Source organism: Gobius niger, assembly GCF_951799975.1.
Source record: "Gobius niger genome assembly, chromosome: 5".
Taxonomy (NCBI): Eukaryota; Metazoa; Chordata; class Actinopteri; order Gobiiformes; family Gobiidae; genus Gobius; species Gobius niger.
The window spans coordinates 17479623-17496527 of NC_136856.1; the positions used below are offsets into that span (position 1 = coordinate 17479623).

General features: G+C 42.2%; 2 protein-coding genes across 5 annotated transcripts in view; one reads left to right on the forward strand and one right to left on the reverse strand.

The window, feature by feature from the left end:
- Nucleotides 1-16905, reverse strand: part of pofut4 (protein O-fucosyltransferase 4) — a 327876-nt gene that overhangs the window by 308468 nt on the left and 2503 nt on the right. The gene's annotated exons all lie outside the window — the stretch shown is intronic.
- Nucleotides 15685-16905, forward strand: part of LOC306963248 (glutamate receptor 3) — a 102429-nt gene continuing 101208 nt past the window's right edge. For 2 of the 4 annotated variants that reach the window (XR_013792898.1, XM_079556763.1), the window contains exons 1-2: nucleotides 15685-15979; nucleotides 16427-16585. Coding sequence is in view for 3 of the 4 variants with exons in the window: in XM_079556763.1 (XP_079412889.1) it covers nucleotides 15901-15979; nucleotides 16427-16585 (238 nt within the window). In the remaining variant the exon portion in view is untranslated. The remainder of the gene's footprint in view (nucleotides 15980-16426; nucleotides 16586-16905) is intronic. The other 2 variants (XM_079556761.1, XM_079556762.1) reach the window with 1 other exon arrangement.

Consider the following 16905-nt stretch of genomic DNA (forward strand, 5'->3'; position numbering starts at 1 on the left):
TTCAGGTGACGGCTTCTGTAAAACAGTTAGAACAGCCCTCGCAGTTTCCTGACCCACATCAAGTGCTGAACAAAATCTCCTTACCATGTGACCAGAAGGAAAACAGCTTCCAAGACCCTCATTTGCCAAAGCCAGCTCCTCAATTACATTAAATCCAATAATAGGACGTTCCAGATCTGTAGAGGCGACTAAGATAGGAACAACTACAGGTTCATCACTCATCCCAGCAACAGCATCTTGTGACAGTGCAAACTTCACTTCAATCCAGCCCTGGTATGGAATCTTTGTCCCATTTGCTGCGGACAGATCCAGCCCTCCTTCTTCCAGTAACTCTTCCACAGGCCTCACAGTAACATGGGGTAAGTGTCTCTGCTTCCACTCATCTCCAATAATGGACACTTGTGAGCCAGTGTCCCACAGCACTTTGGTGTCAACATTGTTCATTGTGGCTCGAACAAGGCACCTCCTCCCCACCAGCTTAGCAGTTTGATGTTGTTTACCAGTGAGGGGAGCTGTGGTGCAGAATATGTCCGTGTTCTTACCAAGATGTACGCTGGTTTCGATCTTGTTGGTGGAGGCTGTGGTGTTCCTAGGCGCTCTGCGGCAACCAACGGCCCAGTGGTCTATGCTCCCACACTTGTAGCAGTGGTCGCATTTCCCCCCTGGATTGGTCCGCTGGCACTGGTGACACTGCCGGGTGGGGCGTGTCCTTGGTGGTGGTCTGTTGTAGCTGTGGCTGGCTTGTCCCCATGGTGGTGGTTGTCCGGGTGGCTGGTGTAGGCTTGACAGCTGAGTGGTGAGATTCTGAATGGCTTCACAGATTGCTTTGTTCCCCTGGTCTACTTTCTCCATCAATGTGTCACGTTTTTCAAACTTTTGCTTTTTATAACTGGTAGAGTTACTGTCATAACTGCTGCTCTCTGAATCAGTGAAATGTGGATCTTTACTCACCGCTAACACCTTGGCTCTGGATTTGCTTGACAGCTTGCCCTTCCTCTCCATCTCCAGGTTGTAGGCGGCGGTCATTTTCTCCAGCAGAACTTCATCAGTTATTCTTGGATTTTGCAAATATGTCTTTAAGTCAATACGGATGGTGTTATCTTGGAGTCCGGTAAGTATGGTTTGCAAAAACTGATTTTGGATGAGCTCTGGGCTGTACTTCAAGCCAGTGTCTGCTCTCTCTGAAGCAAAGAGTATCTGTTGCCTCAAGTCCATAGCTCGAACTAAAAACTGGACTGGAGTCTCTCCGTGATCTTGTGCAGCACGAGTTAAGGAGTGGTACAGCTCATTAGCATCTTTTTCAACAAAATGAGTCCGCAATATTTGTTTCAGAGCTTTCAATGACAAATCATCTCTACTTTCCAGATAACTTCGCAGTTTTGTTCCTGGAATCATAGCTTGAAGGACTGCATCAATAATTTCGCATTCATCATATCCCTTCTTTAATGCTTTTGTAATTTGTCTTTCTAAACTTGCATATCCCAGCTTATCCGTTTGATTATGTTCACCAATTTGTCCATTAATTTTCAAGTCTTTTCTATACATTGGGTGAACAACAGTTTGAGTTCTTTCAGACAAATTATTAGCGGCAGTAAGCGTGGTGGCAGAGGTGCGTGGTCTTACCACAGGTTCCGTGTTGCTGGGCGCAGTACCGGCTGTGTCCGCCAGAGGGCGGCGTGGCGACGTGGGACCAAACGTAGACAGCGTTTTTCTCAGTTCATCAATTCTGTCATTTATTTTCAATAACAATGACATTCCTCCATCTTCAAGCGACGTGACATCCTCACACTCCAAATGCTGCAGAATTAGCCTTCTCAATTTGCGAGGTGAGTTTTTTTCTTCATCTTCAACATTGATTTCAAGTGTAGTGCATATTTTAAGAAGTTCCGAAGCAGGTAAGGCAATTAGCTTTTCCTCGATTTCTTCCAGCATATTTTCCCATTCAGACATTTGTTCGTGAAAGTCTGGCATGATTGGAAAGTCTTTTACCTTGGCTTTGATCGTGACTTGCGGTGGGTTGTGTCGTCTTCCTTGACCTCGCTTCCGTTAGCATTAGCTCCGTGATAGCTTCGTGTTGGCGTCTCTCGTAGCGTATTCCACTCACGAATATAGTCCACACACGCGCTCCGGTAGCCACAATCCACGGTAGCGGTCCAGGTCATCCACAAACTTAATCCAACCGGGCATGAAACACCAAGATTTTGTTGCCCCCTCGAAATCACCAGGGAGAATCAGTTGGCTTTTCAAAGTTTATTTCGAGCTCAAATATTACAGAAAAGAAAAGGTAAACATAGGTCCCCTGTGAATAAAGGATAAAATAGTTTAGCGTACTATGGATTAAGTTAAAATGGACAAACAGATAAAACGACACTTACACGTCCCAGATGTCACAAGGCTTAGGCCACGGCCCGACTACTGCGCCACAGCTTCTGCCCTGAGGCCGTGGGCCTAGCTCTTTTAAACTAGCATAGACAGGTCACGTGATGGACGCGCTTCCGGTTTCAATTAATAAAAGACAGTGTTTAATTTAGCAAAAAGATTAATAAATACTGTTATTTACAGTGAACCATTTACCAACAATAAGAAAGCGCTTAAATACTTTGTCGAAAATGGGCTAGCAACACACATATTAGATGATTGTCTAAAACATGCTATTGAGGTGCAGTTTAATGCACTTTGGCTGCTCTCTCATCAAAACAAGTGAGGTCTTCACTGTGATTAGCTGATTTTTCTCCCCTAACCCGTTTCTTCTAAAAGAAAATTATCTAATTAGCCTGCCCTTTCCACAGAGCTTAACCTTTGGAAATGTCATTTGATTTGAGGGGGTTTAAAGTGAGTGTGTGTCATATTTTTGGAACAAGCTACGGCGACCTATAGGCGTCTTCAACCAAAGACAGTGATGGATCTAACACGTCGCACGATTTGTCATCTTCACCTCTTTTCAAGCCAACTTTCAATAAACGAATGCATTGTAGGATGACGTGTACTTGTTTATTTTGAGGTTCTTTTTTTTTTTGAATTTGAACTTGAACAAAGAATGGTTGGATAAAGCGTGACTATTCCTGAAGTGACAGGCTATTTGTTTCCAGGGGCCAGATCAATCCCAGTCTATCTCCTTTAGATTTCCTCTGCCTCTGCTGTCAACACACAGCCTGTCTTTAGCAATCATCAGCTCTGATGTCAAATAAATGAGCAGGTTTATTGCGGGTGTTGCTCTGGCTCCACCACTGGTCAATATAAATTGAAATGAATAAGGGCCATTTTGTAAGGACAGATGAACATGCAGAGTGAATGTGGCCCGCGTTAAAGGCTTCTGTCTCGGGGAATTGGATCACGCTGTTGACACATCTGGTGCACTTTACCTCTCCGTCAGAGAAAACATACAAAATGTGAAAGTTTAATGACTCAAAGAGGAATATGGTGTTCAGGAAAAGTGATGAGAGAATTCAAATGTTTGTCAGAGAAAACGCTACAAGCTTAATGTACAAAACAATTTCAGCCAAACAGATAAATGCTTTCAAATCAAAGACAAACAAACTAAAAAATCATCTCAAGCTGCAACTTTCACATGCGATCATGGGCAAAGCTGCTGCTCATTTCACTGGACTTCAGCAATGGCTACAGCAGAAAGCCTTGTGAATGCATGTCAGGTGTGTTCTCTACCTTCCACACATACTGCAGCATTGGTAAATAATGCACTGTGCATCTGCAGCATGACTTAATGTATAATTCACTGCAGAGGAGCTGCCTGATGCCATTCACTAATGCACCCGCATTGAGTGTCTACAACATACTGTCACTTCCATTCATTTTTAAAAATAGTATGAAGAAAATGCTCGTAAGTATGAGGACAAGACTTGCATTTCTAAGAGAAAATATTCAAATGTGTGTATCTTATCACCTTGAAATACACGATTCTCCCAGATTTGCACTCATGTTGTACAGGTAGAGTTTTGTGTGATTGGGCATGTCCTAATATAATTATAGCTAATACCTAACTGTGAAGCCAAACAAACACAGGCCCTGTGGCTCAACGCACCCCCTGCTGCTGCGGCGGCTGACAGCTCTCTCTATGACAATATGGAAATACGCCTCAAAAGCCGCCGCATTTACATTATACTTCATATTCCAAGGTGATGTTTCCGGGTGATTTGTATTATAAAAATGCTTGGATCTCATTGTCTTGCAGGTGCGCCTCCCGGTCCTGGCCTTGTCAAGATCTTGTCAGTATCCATATGAGCAACGCTGCAGTTGTGAGACTCGGGCTGTGAGGAAAACGCTCTTTATACCTTTAAACCTTTTTACCTTACCCTCTTGTTTGTGACAAAGTATGGAGTAGCTGCTTGAGAATATATATTATTTGTGATGTAACACTAGAAGGAAATGAAACACAAGTCACCAAAAGTCAAAATAGTAACGTTCATCACAGAATGCCTGCCTTGTTATTCTCATTACCACCCGAAATGCAAAGTACGAATGTAAAATACTTGTACTTGAGGAAATGTAACTCAGCACTCCTTTTGGATTCTTTATTGTTTACAATGCACAGCTAAACTCCTCCACTATTCTGTATTCCACTAAGCATTCCACTAAGTATTGCATTATCTTAATTGGGGTTTTATTTGTCAAATGAATGCACAGAAAAAGCTGACAGGCCATAATGCTGCAAATCCTATTCTGTATTGATCGACAGGGATATTCAGCCGCCCTGTGTGATGGCTTCCTGCACTATTAGAGCACATTGCCGTCTTATTTGCATTGGATAGTGCGCGCATTTTACTGGGAGTAATTAGTTAAGCTCCCCTGACTTTGGAAATTTAATTGCAGGTAGAGCAGAACAGGCGAACAATGGGCCAACTCAAGCGTTACATAGTGTGAGGGGCAACAAACAGCGGGAGACACTTCACATGAACCAGTGACAGACTAAAACACAAGCGCCTGATGTGGACCTAGTGTTTCTTTGATCCATTTTAGACATACAATATTCATAGGGCGACCTACTAAATGTTTTATTCTAACTGCAGAGATGTGCAGTGCATTATTAAGCACGCTACAATGTTTATCATTAATCATGTGCTGTTGACTTAAGGCTGTGTCTTTGGGCTTTCTGACCTTGAAGGCTGCCACGCGTGTACAGTACGTCTCTAGTCAAATTGAAAGACATTAGCGTAATAGCATGCCGCTAAATGTCCATTATACTGATGTAGGCTCCAAGGTAAATATTTGCCTCGATAGCAGTTGTTTGAAAAAAAAAAAAAAAAGTACCATACAGCTTAGCATCTCGACCTACAGAAATGATCAATCATACAATTAGTATTATGTTGCATGTATCGATAGCTCGAGGAAACACAATTTTGTGTAACCCATATATTTTAAAACTTATTACCTGGACAAAACTTGACCAGTTCCAAACCAGAAGTGGGACAACGAGGGTTTTTGTGTCCCAGTCATTGTTTAATTTTGGACCCTATGCTCTTTTATGTATTGACACTGTATTACTGTATTTCATCTATTTCAGGGGTCTCAAACTCATTTGGACTGGGGGCCAAAAATACGAACCCGGTGCTGGTCGGGGGCCGAAACAGACGAAGCCTTTTATATAAAGTCAATTATGAGCAACTTTTTATTGTTTGCTACAATATAACTTAAAATAGACTGTAGTGTACATTAACTATCTGCACATGTTAAAGCTTCTAGAGGTTTCCAATCTGCCAAACATTTTCTGAGCTCCTAAATTTGAGACTTAGACAATTAGTTTTTTTGTGATGAATCCCATTTTGGTTCAGGGCATCAGTGATCTTTCAGGAGTCAGGTCCAGTTTCTGTCTGTGAGCCTATTAAAGAAATGCAAAATGTACAACAAATGTCATTTTAGTTTAGTGTAGAAAAGCCCAACCAGGGACTGGAGCTGATAATGAGCACCAGCAAAAAGCATCAGCTTCAACCTTGTTTTGTACTGTGTTCATTTTCAATTACCCAGTCATATAATAAATACATCAATGAATGTGGCGACTTGGACACTTTTCCAGACTCTGGTGTCTGAGATCAGCTCAGATTCACCTCATGTAAATAATGTGGAGTCACTGACCTCAGGCCTTTTCCTGACCTACAGTTAGAGAACTGATGGGGCTTAGATTTTTACTGTCAATGTTGCTGTAAGTATTTTAATACATTTCCATATTCTCTACTTTTAATGTAACTATGGATCATGTGTTCGCACATGTGTCCTTAATAAAGATTAAATTCATTAACATGATAATGTAGCTCTGAGAGAGAGATGGAGAGAAAAGGCTCCTCACTTTACTGTTGTGACGCTTTTAAACACTAATACAATGTGTTCACTTTACAAAGTCCTAAAGGTAAAGATGGTAAAAGTGCTTTTTGTCCTGCTGCAGAGCTGTAACTTTTCCAGCACATGTTTAACTGAACAACTGAAGTTTCTCCTCATGTTCTGACGTCTCCACCTGTTTCAGAAGCTCCTCTCTCACAGTCCGCTGCTTTTAGTCTGTTTCTCTGTTGAAAAAAGTTGATAAGTCCTCTGTAGAAGCGCCGCATCTCCCTTTCCCCGTCTGATGTTGACATTCTCGCGTCCACAGCAGCGTTGGCGCTACCGCGCGGTTCCTCATGGGAAATGTTGTTCTAAAGTGTTTAATGCAATTTACCGGCGGGCCGCATATAATATAAATAAGAAATTATCTCGCGGGCCACAAAAAAAATAATCTCGCGGGCCGCATTTGGCCCCCGGGCCGCATGTTTGAGACACCTGATCTATTTCATTCATTTGCAATATCCATTTGATCTGAAAACAACTACCGTATTCTCTGGACTATGAGTCACACTTTTTTTCATAATATGGCTGAGGGTGCGACTTATACTCAGGTGCGACTTATATATCAAAATATATAATTTCACATGTTTGCTATTTTCACACTGACAGCCGCTAGAGGGCACTCTAGGCTTGTGTACCAGTATCTGCTACTCCTGCACTCTTCAGTGAGCTGAAAAAAGCTGATGCGACTTATATGTTTTTTCTTCTTCATGATGCATTTTTTGGCTGGTGCATCTTATAGTGCGTAAAATACTTGATTAAGCGGTCATTTCAATTGGAACAGGAAGTACAGGTGCTCACAAATTCAATCATCAGATCTAGCGTAGGCACATCTTGTAATAAGTCAATAAAAAGTTAAATTTAAATTAAATACAAAACTATACATTTCATTTTTTAATTCTTTATTTTGATTATTATTAATTATTTAATGTACAGTTTCTATATTGAATGTTTCCCAGAATGCTGATATGTGACGAAAAGGGCGAAAAGATGCTATCGAAGAAGGATAACCTTTAGAGTATTTTTGTCATTTATTTTTTTTGTCAAGAATACCCTTTTTGTCAACCTCAGGAAAAAGGTAACATTTGGGTAAAGGGCCTTTAACGACTTGGGTCATCCGTCTGTGGAAAAAGTTTGCATATACATGTTGATGGATTGAGCCTGGTGTGTATATTTTAGGTTCATAGAGGGACCGCTGGGGGAAGTTGAATGGATGTGGCGCCTTCATGCTGTGAGGTGAGATTGCATTACCACTATCAAGCTGATGTGATTTAGCTCCTGGTTATTTAAAGTACAAGCCAATTCATTTAGAAGACCTATGTATATCTCCAAACACGTTAATTAGTAAATATCAATCACATGACACAGTGGACACAGGCAGTTATTTCAAAGGATCAGTGAATGTTAATGTTATTTTGCCCTCCCCTTGCCATTGTGTTTAGCCGCCAGTTGTTTTTCCCCTCAATTAGGCACGCAGACAGAACAGCACATCTCCTGTTCCTGGTTATAGGCAGCAGAGGCCATGGGGGAGGGAGAAAGCAGAAGGCAGTGGCTGTTAGGGCTGCTGTTGTTGTCGATGCTGGTGTGGAGGGGCAGGTCCATTACTAAAATGTGTTTATTTTTACTTTGACACAATTTATGTTCCATTTTACATTGAAAATCGCTTTGCTAAAGAGCAAAACAAAATCATGTCTGAGAACAAAATACATTTACACAGCGTTACAGCGTTTAGCCGTGGTGCTTCACAGCTAAGGGGTCCTGGGTTCGATCCCCGGCCTGAGAGGTCTTTCTTTGTGGAGTTTGCATGTTCTCCCTGTGGCTGCGTAGGTTTCCTCCGGGTATTCCGGTTTCCTCCGGGTACTCCGGTTTCCTCCGGGTACTCCGGTTTCCTCCGGGTACTCCGGTTTCCCCTGTAGCCCATGGCTACAATCCAGTGTTGTGTGGTCATTATCATGCACTGTCCCTACCAAATAAAACAATAAATTCTGCACAAATTACTGATTAACGTTTAATAAACCATGTTTTTACAAAAGGGCTATTTACTATTCTGTTTCCCCCTTTGTTTCTATCCTTCCCCTGCTGTGATTCTCCTTAGTTTGTCTCACTGTAAATATGAACATGAAATAAAATAAAAATTGCTATTTACTTGAGTACTACTGTTGATTCTATATTTTGCCCAAACGAAGAACAAAAACAGAATTATAAATAAAAAATATAAATATATAAATATTTTTTTCAATAACACATCGTATTTAGGTGTGTTTCATTGGTAAATGAAGTTGCAGTGCATGATGGGTGACATTTAGCTCTCTGAGGGAGCGAAGGATCCACATGTCCATCCAAACGGAGTCGAGCAGCTGAGGGTGCGAGGAGTTTGGGTGAATTGGAAAACTACTTGGCTGAGCTCTGATGACGTGGATTCCTTTGAAGTGGTTCAGCCGAGGATCCCGGCAACTGAGAAACAGTGCACGGACTTGTCCCTCAGTGTGTCATGAACTTACATTTTCTTCATGCTCGTGTGTGTGATGTTGGCATTTCAGCATCCACATTCATACGCAGACACTTGGCCTCGCTTTTCCTCTCTGTTCATCCTTATATTTGTCCTGCAGATATTTGCGTGTCATTTTGCGGCTCTCAGAGATGGGTTTTGGGGACGGCGGGGCAGCGGGGAGCCACATGTGGTGAAGATGTCGTCCTGTCTTGCACGCTGCTCTGACTGCTGTGCTGTGTGTCTGTGTAGAGCCTGGAGCGAGAGACTGAAGTGTGTCCGCCCTGTGCAGCTGATAACACTGCCTTTGTCACACTTGGGCCAAAGAGCATTTGTGAGAACTGCATCCAGAGCTTGTGACCCAATAACACACAGCCATTCAATGTGCAATGTACTTTTCTTCTTCTGACTTTCTTCAGACTTGAGCTGCGTAACGTATGATGCCTTTCTCTCATCTTTGACTGCTTTGACATTTAGGTCGTCATCAATCCTAGAATCAGTATCAAGTCAGCTCAGAGTCTGGAGCAGTTTCAAGTCCGATATGCATTGTTAACCACATTGATCAGTTAGTTGCACTGCTGACACTGAGGCATACTGACGGGTCTGTGTAGATACGCCTTTCAAGATGAGAGTGAAAGGCCAAGTTTAACTTTAATTTAAGTCTGCTTCGATCTGTTTATCACAACTCACATACCGGTGCTCTCAAAAATGTTCTTGTTGAATAAAAAAAAGTAACATTTTAGAGGATGTTTCTATGGTTCCCCAAGTTGTGATGATTTTAAAATGACTCCTCTCTCCTTTTATCATTTTATCAATTCCAACATGGGGCATTTTCCTTTTTTTGAAGCCTCCTCTCCACTTCGTCTTGACATACGGGGCGCCCTCTACCTATTTATTCTGGTCCCGTTAACTAAAGGTGGTTCTGACAATGCACCGTGCACAGTGTTTACTGGGCTTATTTTGTAGTTTCTTTTACATCTGTGCACTGCTGTGGTACAATGGTGAGTGCTCCTGCGTATCCTCGGGCCATTGCCTTCCCGCAGTTCCTTTTCATGGAGAGCGGCGCTGACAGAATAAAGAAGAGCTCCTCCAGTGTGCAGTCTCTTATCAGACCCCAACATCTGGCCAGGACCGATGTGCTCCGAGCAGCACTCCAAATATCATTGAGTTTGAGCGGCATAATGCTTGTTTAACTACGTCCCTTGTACAATACTAATTCACCCTCTCTCATTATGTGTCTTTCACCAAGGATTCCATTTCTGTGATTACAGAATTTAGTTCCTCAGCAGGGAAGAAGCCGTCTCTAACAGCACTTAAGCGCGGGAAAAAAACAGAAAAAGATACAAAATATAACACAATAAGAGTGGCGTGAGTAAACAATCTTGAAAATCCGAAGCACCCATTTTGAGACATGGTGGTTTATTTCCTACAACAGGCACCAAAACACCTGATTTACCATTTACCGTAAGGGCATCTGGCAACAAAATACAAAAATGTGCTCAATTGCGAATGTATTTAATGGTAAACTCATTGGGTGTCATTGGGATTGTGTCCTCGGCAAGACACTTCAACCTTTATATCCATGTTTTATTTCCTTCATTTTCAATTTGTAGTTCATCACCAGTCTAAAAACTCATTTTCTACTTAATCCTGCAGCATGCCATTAAAACATCATGACAGGGCAACCATGAGCTGATACTGAAGTGTAATGCTCGGTTGTAACAATGGCGGGAGGTCATATTTTGTAACTTACAAACTGTTAGTTGACAACATAAAGAGCAATTAAGGCTGTTGCGTTATCTCCACTTTTCAGAGAAACGATGTAATTATGAAATGGATAATAGTAAAAGAAAACCTTATCTCTCTCTTTCAATACCTGAGGATCATGTCGGTCATGCTTAATATGTAAGAATACTGTTCTATAAAAATTGCATTAGCTTGCTCTTGTACCATATAATTGGGGCGACAGTGGTGCAGTTGGTACCGGGTTGTCTCATGATTGGAAGGTCGGGGGTTTTAGCCCCTGAAAATGCACACTGTCGTTGTGTCCGTGGGCAAGACACTTCACCCTCCTTGTCTCCAGTAGCTGCATACATTGGTATATGAATGAGAGTGTGAATGGGTGACTGGTTCCTTGCTGTAAAGCACTTTGGGCCTGATGAAGGTAGAAAAGCGCTATAGACAGTGGGGGGAAAAAAGTAAGTATACCATTTTGGAATTTCTTACATTTCTGCCTAAATTTGTCATAAAATATGGTCTGCTTAAACTGATACCACCCAAACATTTACATGTTATCGTATTTTTATTGGCATGCCATGTAAACATTCACAGGACAGGGAGGAATAAGTGAGTACACCGTCTGAATCTCACTGAAATGCAGCAGTTTTGTAAAGAGGAATGGTCCACATTCATCCTGATCGTTGCTGCAAAAGAAGGGTCAGCCAGCTATTTAATACAAGGGATGACTTAGTTATTCCACGCTGTTGTGAATGTCTCAGGTTTTTCTGCAAAACATCTTGATAAAATTGTGAATTATTTTTTCTATTGACTATATCACGTTGTCCAGGCCCCACACCATGATTCTCCCTGTACCAAACTTCAAAGTGGGGATAGGGCTTTGATGTTGGTGCTGTTCCATTTTCCCTCCACACATGACGTTGTGTGTTCTGTCCAAACTATTCAACTTTAGGTTCATCAGCCCCCAGAATATTTTGCCAGGAGCATCCAAGTGAATAGACCACATTTTATGACCAATTTAGGCAGAAATGCAAGACATTCCACTCACTTTTTTTGATACTCTTACTTTATTAAGTTAGAATATTTTTTAAGTGTTGGCTAGAGTAAGCAGACTCTTTAAACGCTCACAATTTACTGAACACAGTCTTGGCAAAATTGGTGTCATCATTGTATCTTCAAAATGTATTAGTTTTGATGCATTGTACCGCATTAAATTGTAGCTCAAGGGTAATCTGCGTCACATTTAAGAAATTATGCAAACACCTGGATGCGCAGACGCAAATAGCTGGATGCCGAATCTCAAACAGCAGATGTGTCAATTTGAGTCTCACCCTTGCTTTAAAGCACATCGGGCAAATCATTTATGTTTAGTTGTTTTCAGAAGTGATTTTCCCCTGGTCTCAAACTTATTATTTCATAACCTAAAGCTAAACTCTGCTGCTGTGTCATTGGGAGTTGGTAATGAGCAGCTGATTGAGTGCCGTTGCCAACTTTTGTGCCACTGAATTTTTATGGAACAACTTTGTTCAAACATGTTTTTTTTGTTGTTGTTTTTTCAGTATATAAACATCCAGCAACCCTCTTTGACTGTCGGTGTTGTGAGGTGAAGTAGTGAATGCAACTAAGCTAAAGACTAGCTAAATCCAGTTGATCTAAGCTTTGCACAGTAATTGTGTTGGGGGTATTTATGTGATAGCTCTGCTCTGTGCAGATTGTGGCATTTTATTGATTCCTTAATGCTTGCAGCTGTTTTCCTGTCTTTTCATAAAGGCCAAATCCCCATGTACAGCTGTGATGAGTCCCACTGCTCACCTCAGGAGGGTGTAGACCGCCGCTTGCATTTCTCACTACACACGGAGACAGCATCTGCTTCCTTTCGCCTGACACAGAGCAGCATCATGGGAGCCAGCTATCTGCAGAGATTAAAAGCTAACTAATTGCACACCGACCTACACCAATGATGAAGACAATTGACCATTACTTACTACATCCTAAGATTTTGATCTTCCTCTCTTTTGGCCTCAATCAACCAATAACCATCTTTACCCTTCTGGCGCAGTTTGGAACTTATTCCGTCAATGATCTTTTCATTAGGTCTGTCTGAATCATTCTAGTCAGCGCTGACCCCATGTCACACTGGAGAATCATCAACATGAATTACAGCAATCTCAATGCATAGATCTAAATAAAATGAGATTATTAGTAGCAGTTCTGTGGTGAAAATATTCATTATTGACAATGAGATATGCATATCACAATATTCACCATGCGGTCAGTGAGAAATGCAATAGTCCATGCATTTTCCATGCATTTTCAAGTTCTATTCTACAAATTCAACATGTATATGAAAGAGTAAAGATTTCACCCTGTTGTGCTTGCAGAGGGCCGCGGGCAGATGAATAATTTGTGCTGGTGAGTGTTGCACCACTCGGAGGTATAGGCAGTGAATCATCATAAGATAAAAAAGCAACATCTTTTTATCTCCTTTGCGCTGCTTCATTTTGCAGCCTTCTGCAAATGTTTTCAATCTAAAAGCTATATCATAGAGCAGTATTTGTTTTCATGTAGATCATATCTTTGATTTTGTACACTGCGGCGTAAATTGAATTTGAGCAAAGGGTTGAGGAGAGATAATGCAGCACTAGCAGAATGTTCCAATTACACAATCATTTAGCGCCACGCTAGTTAATATCAATTATATCAAGGCCTTATCTTAACTGCAGCTCGGCTTGTGGCTACTCTGTGATTTCTTCCACTAGAAATCTGATTTAAAATTATGCACAATTAGCAGAGTGCACCCTGAGCCCTGTAAATGGGGCTCTATGTTGGCTCTCTTTTTAAAATGTAAATTGAAAACAGGATGCAGCAATTCGCAAATCACATAAAACTGTGGTTTATTTCAGAAATGATCCAATGATGAAACATCTTATTTCAACATTTTCGTTTTAAGAATAGCTCATTTTGAATTCAAAAGCAGAATGAATCACACAAATGATAGAACAGAATCAACAGAACGATTCGATTAAACTAGCATTTTGCACAACATGTCAAAGATGTGTCAGGCATAAAAGGCAATCTGTTATTCTACGCTATGTTATGCATTGGATATGTATGCTTGCTGCATATGGGGGAAGCACACAGACAGATTTCCTAGGGTCATAGTTTAACGCTGGTTATGATGACTTGAGCCATTAGGGTCACACAGATGATGTCAGGTTACTTCGGAACAGAAGCTGTGGTGGGCTGAAAAATCAATGTGATGTCATCCTGGAGTCCTCCCACGGGACGCACTGAGCACTGATATGGGACACCTCTCTGACCCTTTTGGAAAGAAATGCCCAGCTCTGAAACAGGTCATACCACATCATTACTTGATCGACATGGACTAACTGTGCAGCTCCAAGTCTCCAAACATCTCCTGTTGTAACCAGTGGAAACGTAAAAGGCTGGAAACATGCAATAAAATTACTACAGGGCACAATCTACTCCACACCAAAGACAATCTGTGTGCAGTGCTGTATCAATAGCCGAAGCCTTAGCCATTTGCAGCTCAATTAAAAACTCAATTTTCAAAGCGCTTTGCCGAGGGTGATAAATGGGCCAGTAATCCCTTAATTGTTCGCTCTGAGTCAGAATCACTGTATAGACGACGAATCAGCGCTGCACCAGAGATAAATACAAGTAAATACAACAGCATGAGGTCTTTATCAAACACTATATTCTGATTAGAGCCAAATGGTGTGGCGGACTGCTGCTGAGGTTTATGTGCTGTTTGCTGGTGTCTTGGTGGTGTATGATGTTTCTAATAGAGGGTACGCACAATGGAAACCAAAATAGAACTATAACCTTCGACATTACAAATTGAATGGCAAATCGACATATAACATTTGACTGCTGTTGCCGTGATGGTATGCTAACCGCCTCGCTGTTGCTATCATCACATCACATTACCTCTACTGGGAGCATCCGTACATGGACAAATACATACCACTTTGGGCTCTCAGTCGAGCAGGAGTTTTCCATCGTAGAGGCGTGTCCTCATCTGTGCTGACTTTTGTTTAGTTATTGATAATTCAAATGGAAATTACATTAAAGGAACCAGCCACTGTTTTTCAATACTGAGATATGTTCTTACCTGAGCTTAGACGAGTTGATGTGTACCTGTCTGGTCGTCGTGCGTGCACTCAGTCACGCTAAAAGACCAAAGATGTTTGTTAGCATTTAGCCTCTCCTCTGCCCCTCTATGGGGCAAAACGGAGGTGAAGTTAGAAGCGACCAAGCTCTTCCATGTTTCCCTATTTAAATATGGCTACGGGAGTAGTTACACGATTCAAGTGTAGTTACACAAAAATAAACATGTCGATTTTCTAAGCAGATATAAAAAGGGGTACGATATTTTAAAGGAACAGGCCACCGTTTTCCCATACAGAGATATGTTCTTACCTGAGCTTAGGCAAGTTTATATGTACCTGTCTGTTTTTTGTGCACGCCCGTGGAAGAGCATGGTCGCTTCTAACTTCTCCTCGTTTGGAGCTATAGGAATATGCTGGGAGAGGCCAAATGCTAGTTGTTTTGCGTGACTGAGCGCACGCACAAAGACCAGATGCATCAAGTCATCTATGCTCAGGGAAGAACATATGGAAAAACGGTGGCCTGTTCCGTTAACTAAAGTATCAAAGCACACTCAAATAGCCTATACAAACCTCTGTCAGGGCAGAGTCACTGATCAAACTTTCTGGACCGTGATGCCAGAGGAGCCACATCTCAGTGCCCCATGACATGTAGCAGCAGATGCAGCAGCTGTTTGCGGCTGAGCCATTCACAACCGTTGGCCACCTGAGATTGCAGTGTTTTTTTTTTCCCCTTCCTTTTTTTTAATCGATTCCCATCCCCACATAAGCTAATATTGACAGGCGGGGCGTGTGTGGCGCTCGTCTACACTTTACCGTTTTAACGTAACATGTAGCGCAGCGAAGTGTGTGGCTTTTAATTCAACGTCAGATCAAGTTTGACCAACGCTATCTTGGCGCGACGGGTCCAATCGGAGTTCAGATCGGCTCCCTCCCCTCCACCTCTCTCTCTCTTTCTCTCTCTCTCTCCCTCTCTCTCCCCCTCTCTCTCTCTGGATCTTTAGTTGCACAAGAAGAAGAAGAAAAAAAAAAACGTTCTGCAGCTGGACGGCGCTCTTGAATGAACCTAATTGGTGCGCGGTGAGACGGTGCGGAGCGACCATCATCTTCCTCTTGTTTCCGCTGGACTGCCACGGCGCTCTCCATCCCTCCTCGCAGAACGTATGAATGTGCACACACGGACCCCTTTGAGGAGTTGAACTGGCAGCTCGGGCGAAAATGGCACAACGCGCGGTTTTGTTTCTACTGTGGCTCGTGGACGGATCTCTCGCCGGGTTCCCCAATCAGATAAATATCGGTAAGTACATGAGTGTGTGTGTGTTTTTTTAATAGGGGCGAGCCTATATAATGTAGCTTGTGTTATGTTTTGAAAGAGGAGGATATCTTCAGGCACGCAGTAATTCACCGGACTCAGTGATGGACGCGCGTAAAATGAAGTTGCTGTTTTACGCTCTGAACTTGCCGCAGATTCATTACATCACTAGACCGGGTTAGCAGTTTTACATTTAGTGTTGCATGAGAGCTTATTTCTAGTTTCGTGTACCAAATGAAGCGGGCTGCTCGGTAAGAGTTGTTAGAGACAGGCGCACTGACTGTAGAACTGCTCGCCAACTGATGCGACGCCACGCATAGTAGCCTATTCACGCTTATGTCCCCTTTTTCCTCGAGCAGAACGCCGTCCTAATGAGATGCCAGACCAGACTCTCCCTCATCTAATCTATAACCTGTGATCTCTCTTTCAAAGGGGGGCTGTTCATGCGCTCCACGGTCCAGGAGCACAGCGCGTTCAGGTTCGCTGTCCAACTCTACAACACAAACCAAAACACCACTGAAAAGCCTTTCCACCTCAACTACAACGTAGACAACCTCGAGTCGTCAAACAGCTTTTCGGTCACCCATGCGTGTAAGTCTCTGCCTCCTTTTTTCAGCCTTGTCCACTCTCCTCCTGCCTGCTTTCTGCTGCAGCTGCTGTCCGGGAAGAATTATTTATGTCCAACTTAAATGGACCTTTCACATGCCGTGCACCTCTCAATTCACTGCAGGAGAACATTATTGCGTTTGCTTGGCCACATCTTGTTATTATTGTCGTATTATTCTTTTCATTTTCTTTAATTTATGAATCAGTGTGCGTCACCAAGTCAACATTTCTGTGTGCACATTCGATGTCGGTTCAATCTAATTTATGAACATACGTGATATAGTGTCTGATCAAAAGTTCCCTTG